Source organism: Rattus rattus, chromosome 1 (genome assembly GCF_011064425.1).
Source record: "Rattus rattus isolate New Zealand chromosome 1, Rrattus_CSIRO_v1, whole genome shotgun sequence".
Lineage (NCBI taxonomy): Eukaryota > Metazoa > Chordata > Mammalia > Rodentia > Muridae > Rattus > Rattus rattus.
Genome location: NC_046154.1, coordinates 251688989 through 251700615, shown reverse-complemented (window position 1 = coordinate 251700615; position 11627 = coordinate 251688989). Strand labels below are relative to the sequence as shown.

The 11627-nt window shown below is 51.5% G+C and overlaps 1 protein-coding gene across 1 annotated transcript; it reads left to right on the top strand.

The window, feature by feature from the left end:
• Positions 1-828: 828 nt before the first annotated feature.
• On the top strand, positions 829-11482 carry Pmm1 (phosphomannomutase 1). Its single transcript, XM_032918411.1, has 8 exons — positions 829-1031; positions 4674-4791; positions 6386-6462; positions 6564-6655; positions 7256-7355; positions 9693-9768; positions 10590-10705; positions 10982-11482. The coding sequence occupies exons 1-8, from the start codon at positions 945-947 to the stop codon at positions 11102-11104; spliced, it is 789 nt and encodes a 262-aa protein (XP_032774302.1). The 5' UTR covers positions 829-944; the 3' UTR covers positions 11105-11482.
• Positions 11483-11627: the final 145 nt, after the last annotated feature.

The window sequence follows — 11627 nt, the reverse complement described above, 5'->3', positions numbered from 1 at the left end:
GACTCAGGTGGGGTCCTGCATGCACTTAGTACACATACAAACACTCAGGCACAAACACTGGCACACACAATAACACAACAAAAAGGACTCGCGTGAAAGTTTACAAGTTTGGAGGTTTATGGAATATAGGCTCCTGACAGGCTACTTTTATTTTATTTTTTTTAAAGCAACAAACATTTCCCACGGTGGGTGAAAAATATCCCAGGGATATTTTTCTCTTTATTTTTCTTCCTTTTTTTCTCACTTTCCTCCCCCGCTTTTGTTGTTTGGTTTGGTTTGGTTTTAAAAACAGTGTTATCCAGGACAGTCACAACTACAAAGGGAAATTCTACAAAGGGAAAGAAAAACAAAACAAAACAAAACAAAACAAAACAAAACAAAACAAAACAAAACAAAACAAAACAAAACAAAACAGGGTATGTAGCCTTGGTTGGCCGAAACTCATTTTGTTGGCAGGGCTATATCCTCCTTACAGCCTCTGCCTCAGAAGGGCAGAATCACAGGTGAGCCAGCGTGCCGGGCTCTCCCGGAGACTTCTTCAGGCTCAAGATGACAGGGAAATACCTTCGTCCTACTAACCTTGGGAACCAGGAGCAGTCGGAATCTGAGTCCCGCCCTCGCCCCCCCACCCCACTGTAGGGCGCGCCCAGCGATCACCCGCCACCCGCTTGCCCTACACTCTCTTCCGGTTCAACCCCTTTTCCCGCCGGTTCCTATCTCGGTCGGGTACCAGGGCTCTGACCCCGCCCATGGCCACGCCCCTCCACCCTAAGTGCCAGTAGTTTACTTTCGGTGGCTCAGGCCCCGCCCCTCATGGGAGGGCCGATAGCCACTGCTCCTCCCCGTGCCGCGCAGCTGGTCCCGCCCGGGCCCCGCCCGGCCTCTGTGGCACGCGACCCTGGCGGTGGCTGCGGCGATAGCGCTTCGTGCGCGGAGCTACAGCCATGGCAGCCGCCGTCGAGGGCGCCCGCAGGAAAGAGCGCATCCTCTGCCTGTTTGACGTGGACGGGACCCTCACGCCAGCTCGCCAGGTAAGGGCCGCGAGGATCGGAAGCTCCCGCCCAGGGTCACGCGGGCATAGGTGACCCAGCGTGAAGCCGTCACCGCCATGTCATCGCAGCCACCCGCGCGACCCGGTCGGAAACGTAGAATGCAGTGGTACCGGCTCCTGTCACGGAGGAGATAGGACCCAGGCCCTCGGCCTTCCAGGCCCCAGCGCTCCCCGCGTGGGTTGGCATCCACGTTCCTGCTGGGAGCGCAGAGCCTGGACCCAGCCTCCGGGAGGAACGTATGTGGGAGGGAGGGAGAGCGGGTATCCCCGGCCCCAAGCTTGCACAGGCCCAGGCTGGGCTCTGGGTTGCCCCATTTTAGCCCTAGGATGCACAGCTGGTCAGTCCTTAAGCTAGCGTGAGAACGCGGTGTTCCAGGCACAGTTCCGTGCGCTTCCAAACCTACAGTCGCCCTCTGCTGAGGGCAAGAAAAATCTCTTGAGTCTTTGCACTCTGACGTCTACAGGCCTAAAACTGGGTTTAGCTCCTTAAGCCTCTTAAGGATTCTTACCTTCCACCTCGGGTTGGAGGGAGAGAGACCTGCTTATCTGAGTTTTGGGTTTTGTTTGTTGGTGTCCTTTTGGCTCCACCCATGTGGAAGTGAAAGGCCCCGGGGCTAGTGTGTTTACCATAGAATCACTGAGGCACAGTAAAAGTGGGAGTGTATTCTCCCATCTGCACTTTATGGTTCACCCTCCAGTCTTTGCTCATTCTCAGTTTTTCTCCCTTGGACTCATCCTGGGTCATCCTCGCCCATCCTTCTCCCTTGGGGGGACCACCAGGATGACCTGACCTGAGCAGAACCTAAGTCTTAACTTCCTGATAGGCCTTCCCCTCTCCAGAAGGAATCAGGCACCTTTCTTTCCAGTCAGGAGAGATGGATCAGGAAGATGCAGGATTGGAGAGAGGGTGGTCCTGCCTAGGCATGCCTGACTCCTGGGCTGCACTGATTTGGCAAGGTCTGAACCAAAACTGCCTGTCAATTTGTCTACTACTAAGCCCTTGGGGCTTGATGCTTTTCAAAGCTAATTTTTAATTATACATGCGTTCACAAGCACATTATTTTTTGTAAAGAATGAAAACTTTAAAAGCTGAAGACTACTATGACCTCACAAGTATCCCAGGCCCAGCCCCCACGGGCGAGGTCTTGTCTAATGTAGTATGGCTCCCTTTGACGCCTTTATCTGGATTGCGCTGCCCACTGGACACATTAGACGTTATTTTGTGAGGCTTTGTTACTGACTTGGCCTTATCCTGCTCATGGCTTCCTACGACTTGCCTTAGACCATACACAGCATGTTTTAAGAGCTCGCTTTATCTGTGCCCTGGCCTGGTAATATTTCCAAGGAAGTATGTGTCATTGGCTGATAAACACGGGAGTTGCTCTCAGTCAGTTTTTTGCTGTTATAAACCATACCCCAAGGAGCAGGGAGGTGGAAAAGCTAGTCCACAGGGTATGGACATTGCACGTCTCAGCAGATGTTGCCAAATGCCTTTCAAACAGTTGCACCACCTTATGTTTTTGTGGCTAGCCCTTGAGAGAACCCCTTTCCCCTCTACCGATGTCTCTGGCTAGGATCTTCGATATCTAAATATATCAGAGTTTGGATTCTGACTCACTTGTTCCAGTTTCCCTGGTGGAGAATCTTTTGACACTTTGGACTCCTTATTTCATTAAATGGTACCTGTGATCCCTTTGGAGTGGCTCCTGGTGTGGCAGACATGTTAGAAAGGGGGAAGCAAAGAAAGGCAGAGCCCTTTGCTTAAGGCCTCTTCTTGCTGGGATGGATACTCGAACCAGAGCTAAGCAGGTGGAACTTCTGAGGTCTCCGCCTTGTGCAGGTGAAGAGTCTTTTACTTGAAAGGATTGCTACGGAGACGTTTGTGGGTTCGGATATTTTTCAGATACTGGGCATACACATAGTGAGTTACCACGGCAGTAGGAGCCATGTGGAAACACAAAAAATGTTTGTGGGGCTGGAGAGATGGCTCAGCAGTTAAGAGCACTGACTGCTCTTCCAGAGGTCCTGAGTTCAATTCCCAGCAACCACATGGTGGCTCACAACCATCTGTAATGAGATCTGATGCCCTCTTCTGGTGTGTCTGAAGACAGCTACAATGTACTTATATATAATAAATGAATAAATCTTTAAAAAAAAAAGTTTGTGTTTTGAATATAAGTGACAAAACAGCCTAAGAGGTGTTTATGTTTAGCTCCATATGTATATCGCATTAAACTAAGCTGTGTTCATACTCCCAAGTCCTAGCATTACGGGCATGCTCTCCCATGCCCCCTACTCTTTTACGTTTCTTTTACGTAAGGCCTCACTGTGTAGCCCAGTGGGTGGCTCGACTAGAACCTTACATGGCCTTGAACTCCCTGAGATCCTCCTGTCTGTCTCCCACGTGCTCCGATTAAAGGTATGGACCACCATGCCTGACTTTCTTTCTGTGTTCCCACTAATGATCGCACACGTGTGTGCTCCTTCATGTGATTTCTCTACCTGTCCTGGAACTTGTTCTGTAAACCAGGCTAACCCTCCCAAGTGCTCAGATTAAAGATACGTGCCACCTCAGCAGCTGTGGTATTTTAAGACTGTTTTGTTTTGTTCAAGATAGATACGCTGTCTCTGTCCTCAGACACACGAGAAGAAGGCATCAGATCTCACTTCAGATGGTTGTGAGCCACCGTGTGGTTGCTGGGATTTGAACTCAAGACCTCTGGAAGTCGGTGCTCTTAACCCCTGAGCCATCTCTCCAGCCCTTAAGACTGGTTTCAATAAGCCTTCTTTAAAAGTCACTATGGGGGCTGGAGAGATGGCTCAGTGGTTAAGAACACTGACTGTTCTCCCAGAGGTCCTGAGTTCAAATCCCAGCAACCACGCGGTGGCTCATAACCATCTGTAATGGGATCTCTTCTGATGTGTCTGAAGACAGCTACAGTGTACTTATATATAATGAATAAATCTTTAAAAAAAATAAAAATAAAAAAAATAAAAGTCACTATGTGGCCCTTGGCCAGAGATGACCTTGGATTCTTTTTCCTGTCCTTCCTGGCCCCACCATTTAGAGTGTTAGGATTCGCAGCATATGCCTTCACGTCCGACTACCGTGTTCTACTCTGAAGACAGTTTATTGTTCGTTTTATGTTTTACTTATCTTGTGTGCATGTGTCTATGAGCACATGCAAAAGCCTTATTGAGAGTGGGGAGGTCAGAGGACCTTCTCCGGGATTGCACTCGGGGTGATAAACCTCAAAGCAGTTTCCTCTACTCACCAAGCCCGCTCACTGAACCTGATGTGAGTTTTTTGTTTTGTTTGATGCCTTCTGTTTCAAGCCCAAGACCACATGCACTTTTAGCCACAGGTCCAGCCCAATTCTGTGCTATATTTTTAACGTATTTCTGGATTTTTGCAACACGTCACTTGAGGCCACCTGCAGAATTTTCCACCTTGGGCATTACAGTAGTGCTCAGACGGTTGTGGGTTTTGTATTTCTGGGTTTTTAATTAGGGGTGCTCAGATTTGGGTAGGAGGGCTGGCTGATTCTGAACAGTAAGTGGAGTAGAGGCCCCCCGACTATTCGATAACCAAAGTCCTTCTGTCCTTCCTGTCTCACCACAGAAAATTGATCCTGAGGTATCAGCCTTCCTGCAGAAGCTACGAAGCAGGGTGCAGATCGGCGTGGTGGGTGGATCTGACTACTCTAAGATCGCTGAGCAGCTGGGTGATGGGGATGAAGGTAGGCACGGGCAACATCTTTTCCAGTTGGGTTGGAGTGGGGAGGAGGAAGGTGGAGCTGGGAGATGCTTGGCTACCATTCCTGCTTCTGTGGGGCAGACGAGGTGACGAGGGAACAGCCAGAGTGCTCCACCCGGAACATTTATTGAGTGCGTGATAGTAGCTAGGCACTGTGCTAGGTTCTGGAGAAACAGCTAGAAACAGAGTGGGCAGCATCCCGCCATTAGACAGTGCGCATTTTAATTTCTCCCTGCTGAGACGTGGCTTCCATTTATTTGTTTTATTTATTTATTTATTTATTTATTTATTTATTTATTTATTTATTTTCTTTGTCTTTACTGACAGCGTGACTAACAGTGTCTGTGACTTGTTGAGAATGGCCATGTGTTCTTGCTTTAGGGGAGACATGATTATCTGCATGCTTGTGCCTACATGTGGAGGTCAGAGGAAAGCTTGCCAGAGTCAGTCCTCTCCTTCCCCCACATGGGTCCCAGGAATCAAACTCATGTTTTCGTTCTTGGTGGCAAAGCGCCTTTACCCACTGAGCCATCTCACCAGCCCTGCTTATCGGTGTTTGGAGACAGAGTCCCCTCTGGACCTTTGGTTGGCCTGGAACTCAGTATGTAGACTATGTTGACTTCGAATGGACAGTGTGTCTCCTGCCTCTGCCTTCTGAGTCCAGGCATGATTGATTTCACCACACTCAGCTTTTGGTTTTGAGACAGAATTTCACGGTGTATTATACTATTACCACACGCACACATGCACACGCACACACACACACACACACACACACACACACACACACACACACACGTCCATCCATCCTTCTGCTGCAGCCTCTTGAGTCTTGACATTACATCCAATGCTTATCTTATTTTAGTGGTGAAAATTGAACATTGAAGAAATCTGGAAACCCTGGGTTCCATCTCAGGGTCAGGAAGGGCCCCCCAATCTAGAAGCTTCCTTTAGTTTTCCCTTTCCTCCTCTCCTTATTTAGTCTCTGCAAGTCCTAACTAACTGTTTCCCTCTGTCCACACTCCCTTTCTACCACACACCATAGCCCCAGGGAGATCACCTGCCACCCAGACATCCTGCAGGGCATCCTAACTGTGCTCCCTGAGCCTCTCTGACTCCCAACTGATTCTTGTAGCACCCAGAGATGAAATCTCTGGGTAAAGAGAGTCTTCATGCCAGAGGGCTGTGGGAGCAGGGTGGAAATGGCGCCCTCTTCTGGGCATTCCTGAGTAGTGGGGACCCCAGGGCTGGGGTATCTTAAGCAGAAGGTCCTACCTAAGAATGGTCTAAAGGGGGTTGGGGATTTAGCTCAGTGGTAGAGCGCTTGCCTAGCATGCACAAGGCCCTGGGTTCGGTCCCCAGCTCCGGAAAAAAGAAAAGAAAAGAAAAAAAAAAGAATGGTCTAAAGGAGTGACTGGCTGATGTGGGAGCAAACAAAGGTGAACAAGGGAAGGATGCCAGAAAAGCCGGTTTAGGGCGGAACAGATGGGCACAGGTGGCAGTGCTTGCTCTGAGGTGACAGTGGGCCCTTGTCTCATACGCTTTCTTTTTCTCCTGGCTTCTCCATGGGCCCCAAGTCATTGAGAAGTTTGACTATGTGTTTGCTGAGAACGGGACAGTGCAGTATAAGCACGGACGGCTACTCTCCAAGCAGGTCAGTGTCCCCAGGCATTGGCTGGGACGCCCCACTTTTCCATGCTGGGGTCCTGCCGTCTTATGTGTGCCACAGGTCGAGCCTTGTGTTCTTTACAACAGACGATCCAGAACCACCTGGGAGAGGAACTCCTACAGGACTTGATCAACTTCTGCCTCAGCTACATGGCCCTACTCAGACTGCCCAAGAAGCGGTGAGGCCACCCCGACCTGAGGCAGCAAGGGAAGAGAAGTGGGAGTTTTTATTTTTTATTTATTTTTTTTATGTTTTGCAATGAGAGCTGGAGGTTAGGACCTTACCCATGCTAGGCAAGTGTTCTACCTCTGAGCCACATCCCTACACCAGGACCCTGACTGGTGGATGAGTGGATTGAAGATGGGGTCTCTCTGTGTATCTTTCTGTCCTGGAACTTGCCCTGTAGATCAGGCTGGCCTTGAACTTAGAGATTTACTTGCCTCTGCCTCCAGATATATTAAGCACACTGTCACTGTCTTCAGATACCAGAAGGGGGCATCAGATCTCTTTACAGATGGTTGTGAGCCACCATGTGGTTGCTGGGATTTGAACTCAGGACCTCTGGAAGAGCAGACAGTGCTCTTAACCTCTGAGCCATCTCTCCAGCCCCGGAGTGCTGGGATTAAAGGAGTGTGGCAGCACTGCCCAGCAGACAGGTGGATTCTTATACCGTGAGGTCTCGGGAGACTGTGGCTCTATAGAGGACAGGTTTGAAGTCAGAGCTGTTCTCTTCTCTGAGGCTTCTTGCTCTCTCACCCCGTTTCTCCGTCACCCCTAGTGGAACCTTCATTGAGTTCCGGAATGGCATGCTGAACATCTCGCCCATTGGCCGCAGCTGCACCCTGGAGGAGAGGATCGAGTTCTCGGAGCTGGACAAGGTGCCGTTCGCTGAGCCGCTGTAGCCCCTGTCACTTGGCCGCTCTGAGCTTTGCTCTCACGTCAGTAAAGTGGGTTTTGAGGAGTTTTCAGTTCGAACTTGGACACCTACTGTGTGTCATCAGTCTCTGTCACTGCTGATCTGCTTTCCTGGTGGTCAGTGCCACCAGCTCCTGGTAACCCAAGCTATGGCCACATTACTGTTACACATTGCTACTCACACCAGATCCAACAACTGTAGGCTCCCATCTGCACGTCTACACGGGGCGCCTTTTCTTCTCCAGGTGGCCCAAGTCCCTTCCTTTGCTGTCTGTCCCCTCTGCTTCCAGCATGCCTTTGAGAACCTTTTAAACACAGTCCTCCTGTGGATCCCCAGTGCTGGCTCGGCAGTGTCTCAGCCCCCTCTTAACAGCCACGAGTGAGGCATTTCTCTGATCTCCTCCGCTCTCTCTCTGTCTTCTGTCTACGAAGGTCACTCTTTCAGTCGCTCCCTAAACACCGAATTCTCTTAAATGCTGGCTTTTGCTTCATCTTGTTGGTACCCACACAGGTTGACCTTGAACTCGTGCTTTCCCTCAGCTTTTTGAATGCTGGAGTTACAAGTGGCTGCCGCCTTATCCACCTATCCAGCTTACCCGGCCCCTTCCTGACCATTGCCATGCATTTACCTCACCTTCCTGACCTTCACCCTTTCACGCTTCCCTGTGTCCATCCTTGTTCTCACTCTGACTCAGCTGGCTGCTCTTCCTTACTTCCCGGTGTGGCTTCTGCTCATTCTACAGATGGTAGCCTCCCACTTCAGCCCTGGGCTCTCTGCCGGCAGCACACTACCCTAGACCAGGCTTGTCCGATTCTCTGCCCTGGCTGCTGTGTCACCTGTCAGTGGGACCCTCCCACCACACTCAGCCCCACACCTCTTCTATGTCCTCTGCAGAGACCCGGGGAACTAAGGATAGATCCCAGGGCCTAATGTATGCTAAGCAAGTGCCCTCTTACTGACCCACACTGCCCACCCCAAGAAGCCTTTTCTTTTTGAAACAGTGTCTTCTTGGTGTGCAGCCCAGACTGGCCTCAGAGTCACTGTGTCACCTTGCCGGCCTCAAACTTGCGGCTTCCAGGTTGCTGCTACTATAGGTGTGTCCCACTGTGCCTCCCTGCCAAGGAATGCTTTTGAATGAATGTGCAGATGTATTCTCGCCCTATTGATGCAGAAGCCAAGGCTCAGAGAAGTGACATTGCAAAATGTAGCTTGATTTAGCTGGCTGCCTGCCCTGTGGTGTTTCCCTGAGAGTGGACTGGTCACGACCAGTCATGACAATGCCACTTGCACAGTGGACGCAGGGATGTGGGAGTTTCCCTGTTGTACTTAAGACTGCTCATTGGCAACCTCCCAGTCAGCTGGCCCCTTCCCATGTCCCCCAGGTTCCCAATCCCAGCTCTACGTCCTGTTCATCCAGTGGGGTTGGAAATGCAGTTTTCCTGAGATGGAGGCCGGCCCGGAGCAGAGATAGGGAGGCTGGGATATGGCTGGTATCCCCAACCCTTGCCACGGCCCCAGCCCCTTCCTTGTCTCTGGTTCTTTCTCGCCCTTCTGGGATTGAGATGCATGAGTTCCTATGAACTGTGACCCTGTACAGCCCAGGTAGCATGTGTGCTTAAATTTCCTTCAGATGCCTGGGACAGGTGGGACGCCTCCGTAGATGAGGACCCTGTCTTGTTTCAGCTCGGGGACATCATGCTGGACACGTTAGGGCTGGGCTTGGCACAATCACCAGTCTACCTGTTAAAGGGGGGAAGGGCAGCCCCTCCCAACCCTGGGCTCTAACCTGTATTTCCTCTGAGTGCGGCACCCACAGTGCTATCCCTGAGGTATACCCACCTCCTAGGAAGGCAAAATCAAGGCCAGCAGTGAGCTCACATCTCTCAGCTCTGGTTTTTCCTTGAAGGAGAAGCAGGCAGTGGCCACCAATTACTTCTCTGATCATTTAGTTTGGGCAATGAGCTCAGAGAGATCAGGTAACTTGCCTAGAGCCACAGTGTTAAGCAGTATCACCACCAGGCCAAGAACCCAGTTAGCCTGTAGGTTTATCTCAGCATGGGTCCTGCCTGACCTGACTCCCATGCTCTCCCACCTTCTTTTGCCTCCAAAACCTACTGACAGGGGTCATTGGTTTCTGGATCTAAGCCTCAGCACTGCTGCTAAGGCGAGGTGACCTTCCGTTTCCTTCCCCATCTGTAAAGTTGGGTCCACATTCACCCAGAAGACCAGGGAGCTGAGGGGGTTATAGGCCTGGTGTATGTACAGAAGGCCCTCTGATCCAGTGCCCTTCCCTCTCCAGAGAGAGAAGATCCGGGAGAAGTTTGTGGCAGCTTTGAAGACAGAGTTTGCTGGCAAGGGGCTAAGGTTCTCCCGAGGTAATGCCTTCCCTGCCATGGTCCCCAGTGTAAGCGGGGGCACTGTTTATCTGTGGCAGTATTGTCTGCCTTGTTCGATGACCCCCTGATGTTGAATTGTCCCCACCCTTCCTGAGTCCTGTCCAGCTGCCTAGGAAGTTGAAGCTCTGCAGGTCTCTGCAGCTGACTCACCTCGCTTTTGTGACCAGCTGCTCCCCTGAGGCTCCTGGGGCGTCTGGTACCCAGGTGCCATCTTCACTTGTTCCCCAGAGAAGGACAGATGCTGTGATCACTGAGAGCCTACAGTGTGTCACCCGCTGCTCACAGCCCTGTTTCGTCCCACTGTGGCTTGTGTCCCCGCTCTCTGTCATCGTGGGTCTCCCTGGCTATGTCTACCTTGGCTTGCTTTTGTCTGTTTCCTGCCTGCGTGAGACAGTACAGGGCCCAGGTCAGCCCTTGGTGGCTCTCGGGGTTGTATAATGAACAGAGTGCCTGGGGGTTGGGGATTTAGCTGAGTGGGGGGGGGCTTGCCAAGGAAGGGGAAAGGCCGGGGGTCGGGCCCCAGCTCAAAAAAAAAAAAAAAAAAAAAAAAAGAACAGAGTGCCTTAGAGATGTCGTGGTACCACATGTCTGTAGTTCCAGTACTCAAGAGTGGACAGGTAGGGGGAGGAAAAACAGGATTTCAGGGCTATCCTTGGCTACATTGGAAGTCCAAAGACAAACTGGATACAGGAAACCCTGTCTCAAGAACAGTGGTTTCCCCAGGTTAGCCCCGAGAGCCTTCCTGCTGCAAGTCTTGTCTGTCCCTCCCATGGCCTTGTCATAACCCCCACCTTCCACAGGAGGTATGATAAGCTTCGACGTCTTCCCTGAGGGCTGGGATAAGCGCTACTGCCTGGACAGTCTGGATGAAGACAGCTTCGACATCATCCACTTCTTTGGAAATGAGACCAGTCCTGTGAGTGTGGCCCTGCCCAGTTCCCCTCAACCCAATACCTGAGACCCAGGCCAGGACACATGGCAACAGTTCAGAAGATTGGGGCTCAGACAAGGCTAGACCCTTACAACCTGCCATACAGGACAGGTCTGATGAGCCTAGACTCCTGGCAATTCTAAGGAGGGGGCGTCTATAGGAGCCCATATGGGAAGGGTGGCCCTTGGGCCCCAGTCCTGGGCACCTCCTGCCTTGTAGGCAACACCTAAGACCATGTCTTCTCTGTTCTTCTGAGTGCAGGGTGGGAATGACTTTGAGATCTATGCGGACCCCCGGACAGTCGGCCACAGCGTGGTCTCCCCTCAGGACACTGTACAACGATGCCGAGAGCTTTTCTTCCCAGAGACAGCGCACGAGGCATGACGGTGCCCATAGCTGAGCATTGGACCTTCAAAGAGCTCTGACCAGGCCTGAAGACAGAACCATGGGGTGCCACGGTTCCCCTCCCACTGGCCCAACACCTAGCATCCTGAGGGGTACTGCAGGTCACCTACACAGGACCAGGTCTGTGTGGGAACCGTCCCCAGCCAGGTGGCTCCTGACGAGACGCATCCCTGCACTCTACCCTGATGGCCCTGGCCTCTGACGCTGCTGGTTTTGGGGACAGAATAGGTTTTACCACAGGGTGGCATGGGACTTATACTCTGGAGCCTGCTAGCCACAGACTGATAAGGGGTGGATTGGCAGGGAAGGGGCATTACTCAAAGGACTTCGTCACAGACATTAAAGTTCACAAGACAAGGTGTGTGTTAATTGTCTCAAGATAGGACGGTTCTGTTCTGGTCACATGCTCCTAAGGCCAAGCTTTGAGGCTTGCCCCGGGAGGTCTTTGATCCACTGAACCCCCAAACTTGGCCCCTTCCACAAGAACACTCATGAGACAGGC

Excerpts from the sequence above, each read along its gene's own strand:
- Pmm1 (XM_032918411.1), top strand. The coding sequence starts at position 945 with ATGGCAGCCGCCGTCGAGGGCGCCCGCAGGAAAGAGCGCATCCTCTGC. Across the intron at positions 1,032-4,673 it reads CCCTCACGCCAGCTCGCCAG|AAAATTGATCCTGAGGTATC; the intron begins GTAAGGGCCGCG and ends GTCTCACCACAG. Across the intron at positions 9,769-10,589 it reads GGGGCTAAGGTTCTCCCGAG|GAGGTATGATAAGCTTCGAC; the intron begins GTAATGCCTTCC and ends CACCTTCCACAG.